The 19,570-nt window shown below is 37.4% G+C and overlaps 2 protein-coding genes across 5 annotated transcripts in view; one reads left to right on the forward strand and one right to left on the reverse strand.

The window, feature by feature from the left end:
- Window positions 1–18,805, reverse strand: part of LOC101679925 (PARP1 binding protein) — a 70,436-nt gene extending 51,631 nt beyond the window's left edge. For both annotated transcript variants that reach the window (XM_045084782.1, XM_004742987.3), the window contains exons 1-2: window positions 18,690–18,805; window positions 10,755–10,910 (exon numbers count right to left, since the gene is read on the reverse strand). In XM_045084782.1, coding sequence (XP_044940717.1) covers window positions 10,755–10,910; window positions 18,690–18,707 — 174 coding nt within the window. In that variant the 5' untranslated portion in view covers window positions 18,708–18,805. The remainder of the gene's footprint in view (window positions 1–10,754; window positions 10,911–18,689) is intronic.
- Window positions 18,806–18,820: 15 nt separating this feature from the next.
- NUP37 (nucleoporin 37) overlaps window positions 18,821–19,570 on the forward strand; it is a 43,524-nt gene continuing 42,774 nt past the window's right edge. For 2 of the 3 annotated variants that reach the window (XM_004742989.3, XM_045084785.1), the window contains exon 1: window positions 18,821–18,917. The gene's annotated coding sequence lies outside the window, so the exon portion shown is untranslated. Of the gene's footprint in view, window positions 18,918–19,122; window positions 19,547–19,570 lie in introns of those variants that run through there. The other variant, XM_045084784.1, reaches the window with a different exon arrangement.

Consider the following 19,570-nt stretch of genomic DNA (forward strand, 5'->3'; position numbering starts at 1 on the left):
TCTCCTTCTCCCTCTGCCACTCCCTTTGCTTGTGCTATCTCACTCTCTCAAATAAATAAATAAAATCTTGAAAAAAAAAAAAGAGCTGAAAAATAAACTTTCTACTTAACTGACTCTTTTAAATTTACATTTCTTTTACAAAAATCAGCTACATTTTCTAGTTACTATCTAAATTTAAGGCAATTATGTCCAAACTGCCTTAAAAATTATTAACTTTTTACTCATCCTCATGGAGACAAAGAAAATTATCCTTACTGTCCTTGGAGGGACCTATTATATCAAAATTATAAAAATTAATAATATTTCATGAAATTAATTCAATGAAAAACCAAAAAAAAAACCCAGTAACTCTCAAATCTTGAATCCATAACCCAAATGTAAGACAGATTTTTAACTTCGCAGCATTGCATCAAAAACTGTACACTTTACTTCCCAATCCCACAAAATTACACAATAAAATTTCCAAATGGTATTTAAGTTAAACAAATCCAGCTATTTAGAGTTTCAAAACTAAGTTGTCTTATCTCAAAAAATTCCTAAAACTGTTTTGATATGACATCTTTCTTATGAAAAATAAATTAAAATTTTGCCTAACATAAATGTACAATTCAGTCTTATTCGGTTGACTATAACTAGTTAAAGTAAAACCAGGCAAGCTCTTGATCTTGTGAGAAAAGGTTTTGACTAGATTAACAGTGTTTATACTGGGATTGTAAAAACATTTTAAATCCAAATAAAAATGTACTCCAGATATCAGTTTTCATGATCAGGTGCCCACCATGACAGCATATTCTATTATTCAAACCAGTAACAACTGATTCAGAGAGCTTGTGGTCAAATCAGAAAATGTTTTGCTAGGAAAACATGCCAGCTGGCTAATATCTGAAGGAAGTTCAAGATGGTCAATGCTTTAATTCTCTGATGGACATAAGAAGGATTGTATTTCATAAGAATAAAATGAGGAAAAAAATGAAGTTACATTTTTTCAGAGCACTTGTACTTTGTATATTTTGCTGAAGGTATTTTTATAATTATTCAAAAACTTAAATAAACTTCATATTTTTAACTAACTGGAATTTTTATTGTTATCAAAACAGAAAAGATAGGAGGTCTGCTTAAGAGTATTAATTGGCTATGTGACCATGAGTAAAATACTGAAAATCCTGTGAATACTTTTCCTTGGTTATAAAATGAGATTAAACAGATTAAATAACACCTGATGAATGGCAGGTGATCAAAAAATGTCATTCATTCCCTTTTCTCATTCAAAGTAAAATAACTGTTTGTTAGGCAGGTATTAGATAAATGTAATATAATTGTAAAAACTGTTTCGTCTTATTCATTATGTCAAAGTTAGGTCATTTTCAAATCTGACAGTCAACCACAGGCTGTGGCTTTCCATGAAGTTATAAAATTAATATCTTTGTTTCATCCAATGGAACATTTGTAACGTTTTAAGGCTATTTAAGTTCATGAAAAATAGCATTTATGATGTAATTGCCAGACAGAGTCAAACTACAAAGTCAATTCTAAGGAAAGGAAAAGCTAAAGTGCTATCTGCAGCTTAATAATAAAAGTCATATATATTTGCCATGTAGTCCTCAAAAAATCTATGGATTTTTACATGGAAGTCTGCACACAGCTGGGGATGCCTGAGCTAACTCCACATGGAGACTGAGAGTCAATCAGAACTGCAGCCCAGCATCCCTACTGCACATGTGCACACACATACACAAACTGTGATAAGCTCAGTTGCAATTCACCTCTCCTCTTTTCTCCCACCCAGAGTCTGAACTTTCACAGTGAATTAGCAAGTAGAAAATTAACAAGTAGAAAGAGATCCTAAGTGTGTGCTACACAGACAAACCCAAAAGAAAAAATATCTTGAATTGAGTATTTCAACATATTAAAATTTTTACATGAAAACTAAATTTTCTTCAGGGTATATTTCACTTACCTTTTTGATATATTTATGCTTCAAAAATTATTCATAAACAAACAGTAGGTGATACGAATACAGTCTGCTTAATTCCAAAACAATAGCTCTCAATTACTGTATAATAATGATTCTTAATAATTGCCTCAATTTCTCTCTCTTCTCATTTTCAAGTGAATGATCGCCAAAGCTTAACCTTTAGATAGTCTATTCCATTGATATAATATCCGCAGAACCTATTATCTTGGGGTACCATTCCTTCGGGTTACTAAAGGAGAGTTTTTTGGGTTTTTTTTTTTTTTTGGTTGTTTTTCTTTTTAATGCTCAGGCAGTAAAATTAGAAAGACTTGAATATGGATTGCAATGGGGAGCAAAATAAAGAAGCTGTACAATGACCTTTGGGTGTCTAGCTTCACTGACTGAGTGAACAATGGTATATAAGATTGAGACTAAGATTGGCATATAAATTCTGATAAAACAATCTAAAGGAAGTATATCCAGAGAAGGTAAGTAAAATGGAACACATCAGAAGTTACCGACAAAGAGTGTTACAAAGTACATGTAGAATTCTTTTAAAGAGTAAAAAAGAGATAAAAAGAACTCAACAGTAAAGTAAGTAAAGGATATGAATGAGCAAACAATAGAGAGGATACCTAAAGAGTCAAATAATCATCTTAAAAGATGTTTAAATGCTCTAATAGAAAAATTAAAATGAAATACCCTCTTTTCTCTTTTCTTGTTCTTAGATAACATCTAATATGGAGAAATATAAGAAAATTGTATACTACAGGAATATATTCTCCTATACTGTTGATATAATGTAAATTCTAATAACCAAGTTGAAGACAAATTTGGTAACATCAAGTCAAATTAAAGATATATCTGTCATATAACCCCTTGTGTATAGAGCCTAGAGAAACTCTTGTTCATGCACAGACATCTCATTTCAATGAAGAACTGTTTATAATACCAAAAAAATTCAAATGACCCAAAGGTCTATCAATGAGTAAAGTATACCAGTCATATAAAGGATGATTGTTAAAATGAATAAATTAGATCAACTTTTCTATCAGTACCGAAAGAGGTCTTGAAAACAATGATGGATAATAAAAACAAGATACAGAAAGGATGTATACCATCTGTTAGAATTTTAAAACAGACATATTAACAAGACTATCTGCCTGGTTGGATATGCAGAGAAATCCCTCCTGGCATGAAATACCTAAAACTACAAGAGAAAATAGAAAACTTTTTTTAAACATGACTGAATTGTTCATAAGAAAAAGGAAATTACAAAAGGTCAAAAACAATGAGCAAGTGCCAATAAGCAAACGGTGAGACCTGTATTTTCCAGGTAACTACTATTCCCCGGCACTAAAGAAGCTGGTTTTTATGAACCCTGAGCACAAAGGTTAGGAAACAAAGCTAAGCATAAGAAAGATGGAAAGTCGGATCAAAACCCCCACCCTGCCTACCTTGCCAAAACCAAAGGTTCAAAGGTCAACAGTCTTGATATGTCCACTAGAAAAAAATCTGTCCAGCAAAAAGATGATGATGAAGATATTTGCCAGTGAAGAGATTTCTGAAGTAGCCCTGGTACTATGATTACCTCTCTGGATAATCTTCATTTAGGTTTTATTTTTATTCTTTTTTTTAATTTAAATTCAATTACCATATAGTGATTATTAGTTTCAGAGGAAGAGGTCAGTGATTCATCAGTCTTATGTAACACTCAGTGCTCATTACATCACGTGTTGTCCTTACAGCCCATCACCAGTTATCCCAGCCCTTTGTCACCCTCCCCTCCAGCAACCCTCAGGTTTGTTTCCTATGATTAAAAGTTTCTTATGGTCTGTCTCCCTCTCTGATTTTGTCCTGTTTTATTTTTCCCTCCCTTCCCCTACAATCATGTTTCATTTCTTAAATCGCACTTGAGAGATCATATAATCGTCTTTCTCTGATTGACTTATTTCCATTAGCATAATACCCTCTACTTCCATCCACGTCATTGAAAATGGCAAGATTTCATTTTTTGATGGCTGCATAATATTCCATTGTGCCTAGATATACCAATCTTCTATATCCATTCATTGCAGATAGACATCTGGGCTTTTGCAATAGTTTGGCTTTTGTGGACGTTGCTGCTATAAACATTCAGGAGCACGTGCCCCTTTGGATCACTACATTAAATCCTTCAGGAAATACTCAGTAGTGCAATTGCTGGGTCGCAGAATAGCTCTATTTTTTTTTTTAAGATTTTATTTATTTGACAGAAAGAAAGAGAAATCAAATGTAGGCAGAGAAGCAGGCAGAGGGGGAGGGAGAACAGGCCCCCTGCTAAGCAAAGAGCCCAATGCGGGGCTCAATCCCAGGACCCTGGGATCATGACCTGAGCCGAAGGCAGAGGCTTAACCACTAGGCCACCCAGTCACGCTGGGTAGGTCTATTTTTAACTTCTTGAGGAACCTTCATACTGTTTTCCAGAGTGGCTACACCAGCTTGCATTCCCACCAACAGTGTAGGAGGGTTCCCCTTTCTCTGCATCCTCACCAACATCTGTCATTTACTAGCTTGTTAATTTTAGCCATTCTGACTGGTGTAAGGTGGTATCTCACTGAGGTTTTGATTTGTATTTCCCTGATGCCAAGTGATGTGGAGCACTTTTTCATGTGTCTGTTGGCCATTTGGATATCTTCTTTGCCAAGACATCTGTTCATGTCCTCTGCCCATTTCTTTTTTGTTTTTCTTTTTCTATTTCCTTCCACTATTTTAATGTGAGGATAGTGTTAAAAACATAATGATAAGAAACCAACAAAAACAACGAAAAGAGAATGTGGTGCATAAACAATGAATTTTGGATCACTGAAAAAAATAAATAAAAATAAAAAACCAAAAATGTGTGTAGGCATTATTCAAGAGAGTTAAAATTCATTTTATTTTTTTTTCAGCATTCCAAGATTCATTGTTTATGCACTATACCCAGTGCGCCATGCAATTCATGCCCTCTTTAATACCCAGCACCAGGCTCTCTCCAACCCCCCACCCTCCCTCCCCTCCAAAACCCTCAGTCTGTTTCTCAGGGTCCACACTCTCTCATGGTTCATCTCCCTCTCTGATTTCCCTGAACTCACTTCTCCTCTCTTTCACCCAATGCCCTCCATGTTATTCCTTATATGTGCCACAAGTAAGTGAAAGTACATGATAATTGGCTCTCTCTGCTTGACTTATTTCACTCAGCATATTCTGCCCATTTCTCGGTTGGATTATTTGTTCTTTGGGTGTTGAGTTTGGTAAGTTCTTTATAGATTTTGGATACTAGTCCTTTATCTGATAAGACATTTGCCAATATTTTCTCCAGTTCTGTTGCTTGTGTTTTGGTTTTGTCAACTATTTCTTTTACTCTGCAGCTTTTCACCTTGATGAAGTCCCAATAGTTCATCTGTGCTCTTGCTTCCCTTGCCTTTGGCGATATGTCTATGAAGAAGTTACTGTGACTGAGGTCACAGAGGTTGCTGCCTATGTTCTCCTCAATGATTTTGATGGATTCCTGTCTCACATTGAGGTCTTTCATCCATTTGAGTCTATTTTTGTGTGTGATATAGGAAAATGGTACACTTCCATTCTTCTGCATTTGGCTGTCCTCTTTTCCCATTACAATTTGCTGAAGAGACTCCTTTTTCCATTGGACATTCTTTCCTGCTTTCTTTAAGATTAGTTGACCACAAAGTTGAGGATCCATTTCTGGGTTCTCCCTTCTGTTCCACTGATCTATGTTTCTGTTTTTGTGCCACTGTCTTGATAACTATAGCTTTGTAATAGAGCCTGAAGTCCAGAATTGTGATGCCACCAGCTTTGCTTTTCTTTTTCAACATTTCTCTGGCTATTTGGGGTCTTTCCTTGTTCCATACAAATTTTAGGATTATTTGTTTCAGCTCTGTGAAAAATGTCGATGGTATTTTGTTAGGGATTGTACTGGATGTATAGATTGCTCTACATAGCATAGGCATTTCCACAATATTTGTCCTTCCAATTCATGAGCATAGAACATTTTTCCATTTTTTTTGTGTCTTTCTCAATTTCTTACGGGAGTGTTCTATAGTTTTCTGATACAGATCCTTTGCCTCTTTGGTTAGTTTTATGGTTAGGCTTATAGGCTTTTATGGACCATAAAAGCCTCTTATGGCTTTTGGTGTAACTGTAAATGGGATAAACTCCTTAATTTCTCTTTCTTCTGCTCACTGTTAGTGTATATTCATTTAGACTGTTGCCTAATAATTAATTTCTGTTGAGAAAGGGGCAAACAGTCAACTACTTTAGAAGAAAACTGGGATTTATGCCCTGGAGAGGGTAAAACAGAGTCTCTGGACCAAAGAGTACACGTGAAAACAAGAGTCCCCCCACCCCCACCCCCCAAAAATATATATATATATATATATATGACTTTTTATATTCTAAATACTGAAACTTCTTTCAAGCACCCAACACATTGGCAGCTCAAATTTACACCATTTGTGTAAAGACTCTTTTCTGAAGAAACTGTTCTAAAAGGGATATCTTTTTTTTTTTTATTTTTTATTTTTTATAAACATATATTTTTATCCCCAGGGGTACAGGTCTGTGAATCACCAGGTTTACACACTTCACAGCACTCACCAAAGCATCCTCCCCAATGTCCATAATCCCAACCCCTTCTCCCAAACCCCCTCCCCCCAGCAACCCTCAATTTGTTTTGTGAGATTAAGAGTCACTTATGGTTTGTCTCCCTCCCAATCCCATCTTGTTTCATTTATTCTTCTCCTACCCACTTAAGCCCCCATGTTGCATCACCACTTCCTCATATCAGGGAGATCATATGATAGTTGTCTTTCTCTGCTTGACTTATTTCGCTAAGCATGATACGCTCTAGTTCCATCCATGTTGTCGCAAATGGCAAGATTTCATTTCTTTTGATGGCTGCATAGTATTCCATTGTGTATATATATTCCACATCTTCTTGATCCATTCATCTGTTGATGGACATCTAGGTTCTTTCCATAGTTTGGCTATTGTGGACATTGCTGCTATAAACATTCGGGTGCACATGCCCCTTTGGATCACTACGTTTGTATCTTTAGGGTAAATACCCAGTAGTGCAATTGCTGGGTCATAGGGCAGTTCTATTTTCAACATTTTGAGGAACCTCCATGCTGTTTTCCAGAGTGGCTGCACCAGCTTGCATTCCCACCAACAGTGTAGGAGGGTTCCCCTAAAAGGGATATCTTAAAGGTGGGCATCAGATATTTCCCAGCCAAATAGCCCAGTCGGATCAGACTAACAACCCCTAACCCTCCAAACAGTTTCCATTAGCATTTTAGTGATCCACTTAAATATAAGTGCATGGTCAAGGATCATCATGAAAAAAGTCTCTGTTGGAAGAATAATAAGACTAATAAAACAAGAAACTTGGATAAAGATTATGCAAGAAGAAAACCTCAAAAAATATCATTAATAGTCTCAACAGAGAAATATACACTTGAAGCAAGAAGACTATGGTATTTCAAAAAGAGAGAACAAGAAGAGCTATTGGAAATAAAGAGGATAGATGATAACAGGGGTGGAAGACTGGCCCAGTCAACAGAGCATGTGGGCGCCTGGGTGGCTCAGTGGGTTAAGCCGCTGCCTTCGGCTCAGGTCATGATCTCGGGGTCCTGGGATCGAGGCCCACATCGGGCTCTCTGCTCAGCAGGGAGCCTGCTTCCCTCTCTCTCTCTCTCTGCCTGCCTCTCCATCTACTTGTGATTTCTCTCTGTCAAATAAATAAATAAAATCTTTAAAAAAAAAAAAAAAAAAAAAAACAGAGCATGTGATTCTCAATCTCTGGGTTGTAAGTACATATTGGGTATAGAAATTACACAAAAATAAAATCTTAAAATAAAGATGATAACAGAAAATCCAATAATTATTAAACTAGTAAGCATTAAATATTGAATATCTTATTGAATATTGTTTGGAAGAAATGTAAAAGGTAAATGGATAAACTGATACATCCATAGAGAGGACTATTACTCACTGCTGAAAAGACAGACATGGAGGAACCATAAATGCATCTGGAAGAAAGTGAAAGGAGCCAACCTGAAAAGGCTATATACTTTACAATTCCAACTACATGACATTCTGAAAAAAAGGCAAAACAGTTAAAAAATCAGTAGTTGGCAGAGGTTGGTGAGAGGGATGAATAAATAGGTGGAGCAGAGAGGATTTTGAGGGCAGTGAAACAATTCTGTAAATACTATAAAGGTGCATACATAACTTATATTTTTGTCAAAACCCACAGAACGTACAATACCAAGAGTGTCTAAGGATAGACTCAAGATGTCCACTACTTACAATCAAATTGTTCATACAGAGTAATATGAATAATATGTATGCATGTGTACAATACATACCTGGGTATATTTATGGATTTATATTATGTAGACATATAAAAATATTAAAGAAATAATGTAAAGGTGGCAAAATATAAATTGGTGAATTAAGTGAAGGGCATGAAGGAATTCAGTGTACTATTCTTGTGACTTTTCTGGAAGTTTAACTTTTTTTTAAACACAAAGTCCAAAAAGTGTGATTTACATTTTTTTTCCTTCAACATACCTATATAAAATTGGTTTTTAATAATGACTGTGATTAAAAACAAGAAACAAACAAGTGGGACATGTAACCACCACCACCACCCTTCAGCCACACTGGTTCTTTGGCATTTTCTCAAATCTCCTGGCAGTTTCCTGCCCAGGGCCACTGCATATGCTGTTCTTTCACCCTCATCATCTTGCCTCCAACTCTTTGCCTACTTAACTCCTCTCCTCCCTTTACAGTTCAGCTTGATTTCTCCAACCAAGTCAACTCCATGGTCCCATGGCATTATATACCTCTTCTCACGGCTATAATTTTGCATTCATTTGTGTTTTTCTCTACTAAATATCTACCTCCCTCACCAAGCAATAAGCCAGGCAGGAGCCATGTCCAGTTTTGCTTACCATTTTAACCCCAAAACTTATGACAATGCCTGGAACAAAGGAGAGAAATGCCTGGAACAAAAGAAAAAAGAAAAGAAAAGAATAAGAGAAGAGAAGAAAAAGAAAAAGAAAAGAAGAGAAAAAATATCTCCAGAAGGGAGAGAAAAAAGGAAGAAATTAACATTTAACATATATATAAACAGCTATATGGGCCTCTTTGCTGTTCCTTAAACATGCCAGACATACTCCCACCTCAGGGCCCTTGCATCAGCTGTACCCTCTGCTCATAATCCCTTCCCACAAAAACTCCCATGACTAGTTCCTTCTTTGCCTCTTTCAAATTTGCTTAAATGGCAACTTGTAGCTGAGGCTTTTGACCACCCTATTTTAAGATAAAAGTCCACTTCCACCCCAAGCTCTATACAATCCTTCACTATATCTCTTAATTTTTCTGTCATATTTATGACCTAAAATACTAAATATCTTATTTATTAGAGTATTATCTGTCTCTCCTCACTAGAATAGTGCCATAAAAGCAGAGATTTCCCTCAGAATGTTTAGAATAATGTCTAGACATAGTAAAAATTCAAATATTTGTTAAAAGAATGACTATGTAAGATAGAATTTTATCAAGATCTATGTTCAAAATTTATTTTAATATATACTGTTTTAAACATGCAAAATTGCTAACTGCCATATGTAGTAAAGACTATCTCTTATTTTAAGATTATATAATTCCTAATTTTTAGGCATTAAAATTCTCTTTCTTTTTCAAAATTATGGTTCTAGTAACTACTTTTTTCTCAGTGGCCTCATTTGCCAATGTGAGAAATGTTTAAATCTGTCAATGTCTAATTTTTTCTGAAAATTTTATTGGTATATGAAATCTAAAAATATGGGAACTACTGACATATAGGATTAAAATAATTCATCAGAATGTCATTTCACTATCTAGCCCAATAGACCTACTGAAACTATTCCACACTTCAAATACCTTCTCTGGTCAAGAGAATCTCATTATCTTCAAACCGTCAAGACTTCAAACCTCCTGGATGCTTCTTAACTGATTTTTCCTTTCCTTCATCCCTTCCTTAAAACGTTCCCATCCAAAGACTTCTCCTCATTTAAGTAAGCTACCCGAAATCCAGTATGTTTAAGTCATTTTCTTACCACTCAGCCTATATTCATCCTTCCCTCATCTGAACACCTTAAGGCCTTTATGTACAGCTCATTCCAAAAACAAGTTTTGTATAAGCCAACCATGTAAGGATCAGATTAAGAAAAGATTTTAAAGAGACAATTTCCAGAGCCTCAGTGCAGATGAGGAGAATCAGAATTTCCAAGACTGAATCACAGAAGCTAGTATTGTTTAAAAAAACCCTCCCAAGTGATTCTGATTCTTAGCCTGGCTTAGGAATAATCAATCTATACCATAAATTCTGAAATTAGTCATAAAATTCTTTGACTATATTAAAACGAACACTATTTATGTGTGCCTTCTAGAACTTTTTAAAGAAGAGAAATCATAAATAAAAATATTTTTAACCATAATAACAGTTGCATGTTTATCTTAAGACTTCACATTAAACATGGAATGTACACATCCTACATTATACTATCCATATGAATAGCCTTAATTTTGAAGCAAGCTATTTCAAATCCAACTGTAATATTTTGACACAGACATGCAGATGCATTTTTGAAAATAGTGTATTGATATTCTCATAGGAGGGCATATACTACAAAGAAATTAATATAATTAAAATAAGCAGCTACCAACATTCACTTAAAAAAAAAAAAAGTAAACCTAAATATAGTCTACTAACCTGTTTGTTGTTCTCTGCTATGGAAAGCTGCAATGCCAGGAGCATGGAGTCTGCACCACATACAGTAGTTCTCTCAGAGGTACAAAGAGTGTGCCAATTCCTCCTGAACTCTTTAATCATATCCAAGACAGACTTCTGATTAAGCTCAACCATCCTCTGAAAGCAGGACAGAATGCAATGTTAAAAAGCTTTATTTTAATTGGAAACTAATATTTAACGTGTGTAAGAAAGCAGAGTTAGAGAAAAATAAGTAGTGAACTAGAGGTCCTTTCATATTTACTAAGATTGCCTTTCATTAAATTTAGGAAAACAGAACAATACAATTTCTGCCCAGTCATAGTTTTCTTAAGCCAAATCTTTTGAAATAACAAAACCCAACCTCCAATCTGAAAATCCATATAAAACAGATATGCAAATTCTGTAAACTTATAATTATAGACACAGACATAGTTAATTAAAGCTGTATTTTCAAAACATTTGTTTTTAGATGGTAAAATGTGTGGTAGATTGCCCAAAAAAAAAAAAAAAAAAAAAAAATCAGTTTCCTCCCATCCCTATGTTATCCTAAAAGAAATAAGTCTATTTTTCCACCCTTTAATTATGGATCAGTCTAGTAACTTGATTTGACCAACTGAATATGGAAGAATGACATCATGGAGGCTCCAAGCCCAGAGCTCAAAAGGCCCATGCAGAAGAGTTAATGCAGCAGGCCTAATGTCTATTTTTCAAAGAACTGCTTACAAGGCTGGCTCTTGGCTGCACCTGGGAACTTAGAATTCAGGAGGGTTTCCATTATGAGTGGCTCACTGTGCCTAAACTATATAAATAATACAGTTTATGCTTTTCTTCTGAGTCTGGATTTTACAACATAGACTGAAGACATCTACGTCCATACCCTGGACATTGAGTCTCTAAAGATCTTCCCTGACAGACAACATGTTATATGGGTTGTCACAATTTGTTGTTGGAGGATTTAAGCATGTCTTGTGTGACTTCACTAAAAGAGGACTTTAGGAAGCTTATGTCTGATCACCCCAGGACTTCGCCCCATGCACCTTCTCCCCATATAGCTTCTCTCTTTCCTGATTTTATTTAGCATCTTTTTGCTGTAATAAATTATAGGTATTGGGCACAACTATAGGCTGAGTCCTTTAAGTCTTCTTAACATCCAACCTGGAGGTGGTTTTGGTGGCAGGCCTCCTGATATATGGCTTTGCAGCTTTAGTTCTTAGTCTCTTGTTACTCTAGACTACCATATGAAAAAGTCCAACTTCACTTACTGGAAAGGCCATATAAAAGAGAACCAAGTCACTCCAGCTGACAACCAATACCAACTTAAAGAGTCACCTGGGGTGCTCTGTTATTGGGTGTCTACCTAAGGCTTGGGTTGTGGTCCTGGGGTCCTAGGATTGAGCTCCATGTGGGGTTCCTTGCTCAGTGGGAAGCCTGCTTCTCCTTCTCCCACCCCCCTGCTTGTGTTCCCTCTCTCACTGTGTCTCTCTCTGTCAGATAAATAAATAAAATCTTTTAAAAAATTGCACTAAAAGCCATAAGATACCTAGGAATAAACCTAACCAAAGAGGCAAAGGATCTGTACTCAGAAAAATATAGAACACTCCCATAAGAAATTGAGGAAGACACAAAAAAAAGGAAAAATATTCCATGCTCGTGGACTGGAAGAATAAATATTGTGAAAATGTCTATGCTACCTAGAGATATCTATACATCCAATACAATCCCTAACAAAATACCATCCACATTTTACAACATAGACTGAAGACATCTACAGAGCTGAAACAAATAATCTTAAAATTTGTACGGAACCAGGAAAGACCCCAAATAGCCAGGGGAATGTTGAAAAAGAAAAGCAAAGCTGGTGGCATCACAATTCTGGACTTCAAGCTCTATTACAAAGCTATAGTCATCAAGACAGTGGCACAAAAACAGAAACATAGATCAGTGGAACAGAAGGGAGAACCCAGAAATGGATCCTCAACTTTGTGGTCAACTAATCTTAAACAAAGCAGGAAAGAATGTCCAATGGAAAAAGGAGTCTCTTCAACAAATGGTAATGGGAAAATAGGACAGCCAAATGCAGAAGAATGAAAGTGTACCATTTTCCTATATCACACACAAAAATAGACTCAAATGGATGAAAGACCTCAATGTGAGACAGGAATCCATCAAAATCATTGAGGAGAACATAGGCAGCAACCTCTGTGACCTCAGTCACGCTAATTTCTTCATAGAAACATCGCCAAAGGCCAAGGAAGCAAGGCCAAAAATGAACTATTAGGAGATGCAGAGGAGAAGTGAGGGAAATCAGAGTGGGGGAAAGTGGGGGAAATCAGAGCCAGAGACAAACCATGAGAGACTGCAGATTCTAAGAAACAAACAGGATTTTGGCGGGGAGGCGATGAAGGGTTCGGTAAGCCTGGTGGTGGGTATTATGGAGGGCACATATTGCATGGAGCACTGGGTGTGGTGCATAAAAAATGAATTCTGGAACACTGAAAAGAAATTTTAAAAAAATAATTTAAAAAAATTTTTAAATGAACTATTGGGACTTCATCAAAGTGAAAAGCTTCTGCACAGCAAAGGAAATAGTCGACAAAACCAAAACACAAACAACAGAACAGGAGAAGATATTGGCAAATGTCTTATCAGATAAAGAACTAGTATCCAAAATCTATAAAGAACTTACCAAACTCAACACCCAAAGAACAAATAATCCAACCAAGAAATGGGCAGAATATGCTGAGTGAAAAATGTCAAGCAGAGAGAGCCAATTATCATGTAGTTTCACTTACTTGTGGAGCATAAGGAATAACATGGAGGACATTGGGTGAAGGAGAGGAGAAGTGAGTTCGGGGAAATCGGAGGGGGAGATGAACCATGAGAGAGTGTGGACCCTGAGAAACAGACTGAGGGTTTTGGAGGGGAGGGAGGGTGGGGGAGTGGGGAGAGCCTGGTGCTGGGTATTAAGGAAGGCACGCATTGCATGGAGCACAGGATATAGTGCATAAACAATGAATCTTGGAACACTGAAAATAAAATAAAATAAAAAGAATTTTAACTCTCTCTTGAATAATGCCTACACACATTTTTGGTCTTTTTTTTATTTTTTATTTTTTCAGTAATCCAAAATTCATTGTTTATGCACCACATTCTCTTTTCGTTGTTTGTGTTAGTTTATTACCATTATGCTTTTAACACTATCCTCGTGTTAAAATAGTGGAAGGAAATACAAAAAGAAAAAAAAATGGGCAGAAGACATGAACAGACGTTTTGGCAAAGACATCCAAATGGCCAAAAGACACATGAAAAAGTGCTCCACATTACTTAGCAGCAGGGAAATACAAATCAAAACCTCAGTGAGATACCACCTCACACCAGTCAGAATGGCTAAAATTAACAAGCTAGTAAATGACAGATGTTGGCGAGGATGCAGAGAAAGGGGAACCCTCCTACACTGTTGGTGGGAATGCAAGCTGGTGCAGCTACTCTGGAAAACAGTATGAAGGTTCCTCAAGAAGTTAAAAGAAAAGCTACCCTGAGACCCAGCAATTGCACTACTAGGTATTTCCCTAAAAGAGTCAAATGTAGTGATCTGAAGGGCATGTGCACTTGAATGTTTATAGCAGCAATGTCCACAATAGCCAAACTACGGGAAAAGCCCAGATGTCCATCTGCAATGAATGGATAAAGAAGATGTGGAATATCTAGATACAGTGGAATATTATGCAACCATCAAAAAATGAAATCTTGCCATTTTCAATGATGTGGATGAAAGTAGAGGGTATTATGCTAAGTGAAATAAGTCAATCAGAGAAAGACAATTATCATATGATTTCACTGATATGTGGAATTTGAGAAACAAGGCAGAGGATCATGAGAGAAGAGAGGAAAAAGTGAAGCAGGATGAAACCAGAGAGGGAGACAAACCATAAGAAACTCTTAATCTCAGCAAACAAACAGAAGTTGCTGGAGTGGAGAGAGGTAGGAGGGAAGGGGTAGCTGGTTGATGGACACTGGGGAGGGTATGTGCTATGGAGAGCACTGATTGTGTAAGACTGTTGAATCACAGAGTTGTACCCCTTTACAAACAATATATTGTATGTTAATTTAAAAATTATTTTAAAAATTTAAAAGTTAAAAATTATTTTTAAAAGATCAAGCAAAATAATAACTCCACTAAGTTTTCAGGTGGTTTGTTACACAGCAATAGATAACCAGTATGATATCTAATATTTAGGAGTTTCTTTGGTGCCAGAAATTTCTCTAAAGCTTAATATTTAGAACATTAAAACGTCTTCAACATCGCTTTGGCATCAGGGAAATGCAAATCAAAACCTAAATAAGATACCACCTCACACCAGTCAGAATGGCTAAAATTAACAAGTCAGGAAATAACAGGTGTTGGTGAGGACACAGAGAAAAGGGAACCCCCCTACATTGTTGGTGGGAATGCAAGCTGGTGCAGCCACTCTGGAAAACAGTATGGAGGTTCCTCAAAAAGCTGAAAACAGAGCTACCCTATGACTCAGCAATTACACTACTGGGTATTTATCCTAAGGATACAAATGCAGTGATCTGAAGGGGCATGAGCACCCGAATGTTTATAGCCACAATGTCCACAATAGCTAAACTATGGAAAATCCTAACTGTGCATCAACAGATGAATGGATAAAGAATATTTAGTATATCGAGATACAATGGAATATTATGCAGCCATCAAAAAACTGAAATCTTGCCATTTGTAGTCATGTGGATGGGACTAGAGGGTATTTTGCTAAGCAAAATAAGTCAATCAAAAAAAGACAGTTATCATATGATCTCAGTGATACGAGGAATTTGAGAAACATGATAGAGGATCATAGGGAAAGGGAAGGGAAAAAATGAAACAAGATGAAACCAGAGAGGGAGACAAACCATAAGAGACTCATCATTGCAGGAATCAAACTGAGAGTTGCTGGAAGGGAAGGAGGAAGAAGGTTGGGGTGGCTGGATGATGGACTTTGGGGAGGTAATAAATGGAATGTGAGTGCTGTGAATTGTGTAAGACTGATGAATCACAGACCTATACCCCTGAAATAAGTAATAATTTATTTGGTGATTTTATAAATAAATAACCAAATAAAAGTTTAATATTTAATACCTCATTCAATCTCTGAACAGAGTCTTATGAGGAAGGTCCATTATTATCCTCATTTTACATCTGAAGAATCTGATACCCCATGTCACTCAGCTAGCAAATGGCAAAACAGACTTAAACCCAAGATGCTTAACTCCATAAGCTCTTAAATCACCATATTACATAATTTCTCCTGACAGATGAAAGTCTTTCAAAATAATAAGATGTAGTTCTAATGTTTTACATACTCAAGTCTATATAAGAAAACAATTCTTTTCTCTGAGTTTACAGACACGGTTGCTAAAAGATTTTTGGTGTTTTTTTTTCCTTTTTTTTTCTCTTAAGTATGCTAGTCTCCAAGATATTCATATACCATTGTCTTATTTGGGGTATATTTTACTGTACACATTCCATTTATTACCTCCTTCTGTTATCTTTTTTCTTTTTCATGTGGTATAAATAGAATCCCAAATATTTATTCTGTATTTCAGGTTTATACAATCAGGAAAATGGGCATAAAACATTTAACAAAGCAGTAATTCATAGTTGTATCAGCAAGTAAAAAACTGTAAATATCTACATATATACAAATACTAGTAAATAGCTAAAGCTTATATTTCTCATCAAATTTCACCATCCTTTCTTAAAAGCAAAAGAAGTGAAGAAGTAATACTTCAGTGATATGATCAGTTTGCCTGAAATAAATCTTTAGTACTAAATTATTCAGTGTACTATTTACAAGTATTAAGAGTTCTGGAGAACATGAGTGGCTTGGTCAGTTAAACGACCCACTCTTGATTTCAGCTCAGGTCATGATCTCAGGGGCCTGAGATCCAGCCCCATCCAGCACTCCAAAGCAAATAATCTGGCTTGATATTCTCTCTCTCCTTCTCCTCTGCCCCTCTTCCATGCTTGCATGAGCACCCACTCTTTTTCTCTATAAATAAATAAACTTTTTAAAAATTAAAATATGAGTTCAGATTGCTAAAAATGAAAACTAGTCAAGAATTACACTGTTCTGAATCCTGGCTGTACCACTTACTAGCTGTGAGATCTATACCAAGTTATGTCACTTGCCCTGCCTCAGCTTCCTTGTACTGAAAATGAAAATAACAATTGTTCTTATCTCACAGGATTTTGTGAAAAATAAATGAAATAAATACAAGCTTTTAGCACAGTGTCTGACACATATAAAAGACAAAAGTCTCAGGGTGCCTGGGTGGCTAAAGTCATAATCTCAGGGTTCTGGGACCAAGCCCTGCATCACTGGACTTCCTGCTTAGCAGGAAGTCTGCTTCTCTGTCTCTCTCTCCCTCTCCCCCTCCCCACTTCTCATTCTCTCTCTCTCATAAAAATAAATGAAAGCTTAAAAAAAAAAAAAAAAAAAAGCCCAACAGTCTCTTCCAAGGGTCAGCACACTTGTTGGAAAGGGCCAAATAGTAAATATTTAAGAAATGCAAGGCATACAGTCTCTGTCAAAACTATTCAACTTGGGGTGCCTGGGTGGCTCAGTGGGTTAAGCCGCTGCCTTCGGCTCAGGTCATGATCTCAGGGTCCTGGGATCGAGTCCCGCATCGGGCTCTCTGCTCGGCGGGGAGCCTGCTTCCTCCTCTCTCTCTCTCTGCCTGCCTCTCTGCCTACTTGTGATCACTCTCTGTCAAATAAATAAATAAATAGATCTAAAAAAAAAAAAAACAAACAAAACTATTCAACTTGACCTTGCTGTGTGAAAATAGCCACAGACAATACATAAACACAGGAGCATAGCTGTGCTTCAACAAAACTTTAGTAACTGAAATTAACTTTATATGATTTTCACATGTCACAAAATATTATTCTTTTGTTTTTGTTTCAACTATTCAAAATGTAAAATCTATTCTTACCTCAGGAACTAGCTGTACAAAAGCAAGTAGTGCCCTAGTTTGCCAAATCTGGTCTAGTCTCAGCTCTTTCAGCAGCTAGCAGGCTATATAAGCCTAGGCAATAAGCATTATAACTGGCTGCCTTGATGAAGGTATAATCATACAGAAAACAGGAATAATACCTTCCAGCCAGTTATGAGAAATCAATGAGATAAGGAATATGCAAGCACTCTGAATGTCAGGCTACACTACAGGAAAACAGCAGAAGGTGGCAGGGATAATAAACACTTGTTTAAAAAACAAACAGACTGGATTCCAAATTGCACCGGAGCAAAAACTGTGAGGCAGGAAATGATCACTGGAGAGACAATGTGAAATGGTAAAAGAATTTCTGAGTCAGACATTCAGGGCCCACGTCCTGGTTCCCCAATTTATAAGATGTATCTCCTTTAAAGTCTCTGATGAACATAAATGTCCTCAAATATAAAACAGTTAAGTTATCTTACCTCATAAAACTATGAGATACAAGTGAAAATCCACCTAGTGCCATTCATTTAATTTAAAAAAGGCGAGGGCAGTCTTTGGTGCTATCGCCGTCGGAGTGCGGATCCTAAATTTTCTTTGGGAGAATATAAAAGAGAGAGGGCGAAGTAATGGAACTGGAGTCTGAACACGTCTTGGAACTAGAACCCCGGTCTCCTGACAACCTAATCAACCTAAGTAGACCTCTTCGAGCCCCCAGGCGTCCAGTCTGCAGATGATCCCACAGGACCTTCTAGGTTTATTCACTAGATATTGTGAATTCTTCAACATCCCCAAACCGAACCGGGTTCCAGAGCAAAGCCACTATTAACAGCCATTTAGAGGTCACCGAAAAATCTCTCGGTCTGAATCACAAATTAAAGTGTGACAGGCGGGCAAGGAAGCCATGAGACTCACCTGACTCGGGATAGACATGGTAGGCTCAGACTGGACTGAAAAATTGTCCTGCCGGGCTGTAGTCTCAAAGCTGTTAAAAGAGTCCGTCGCGAGTTCTATTTTAAATCTCGCGGGAAGGCTCGGGAACCAATCGCCGCTTCCGCCCTCTGACCCGGAAGCAGAGTCGGCGCGCGCCGCTGCAGGCTGGGGAGGAAACCAGATTTCCTCTGGCCAGTTTTCGACAACCTGGTGCGTATCGCTCCTGAACCTGAGGGTTCGCGCGGGTTTACAACTGGCCGCCTAGTGCTCCCATCCTATTCTTGCGAGTTCCTTCTCTCCCGGGTCGTGTCCCACCTCTCTTCCCTCTGACCTCGGGCTTCGAGAGGTGGTAGCGGGGCTCACGGGACTTGCCTGTCTGGGAGAGACGTTGGAGCTTTTTGCGGGTACTTCAGTGGTTTCCTCCCTGTTCCGCTCTTCAGTTTTAGAGGGCAAGTCCAGCTCGCCGTACAGTGAAACCCTGAAAATGTAGTGAGACTGGGCACAACTTAACAAGCGATCAAGGGACCGAGTTTCCTGACCTCGAATCTTTCCCACTTCCCACATCGCTGTGCCTCTATGGGCATCCACCTGCTGGTCACCCTTAACAAATGTCCGGTCCTGGATTCCCAGTCGTATGGTTACTAGTTTATAGGCTCCCTGAGGTGGGATTCCTCTGATTCTCCGTAAATACTTGATGATTTCGTTACTGAGTCCAACTATTCTCAGGACAACTGCATCCAATTAAAGGGGGGGGGAGGGAAGGGTGGTGGAAGACCTCTTTAGATCCCTAAGTCTCCTCTGGGAATGCTACTTCCAGAGTGCACATCAGGCCATAACAGGTTGGTGGAAGTTTTGTGCCTGAT

Source organism: Mustela putorius, unplaced genomic scaffold (assembly GCF_011764305.1).
Source record: "Mustela putorius furo isolate JIRA1106 unplaced genomic scaffold, ASM1176430v1.1 tig00000788_pilon_pilon_pilon, whole genome shotgun sequence".
Lineage (NCBI taxonomy): Eukaryota > Metazoa > Chordata > Mammalia > Carnivora > Mustelidae > Mustela > Mustela putorius.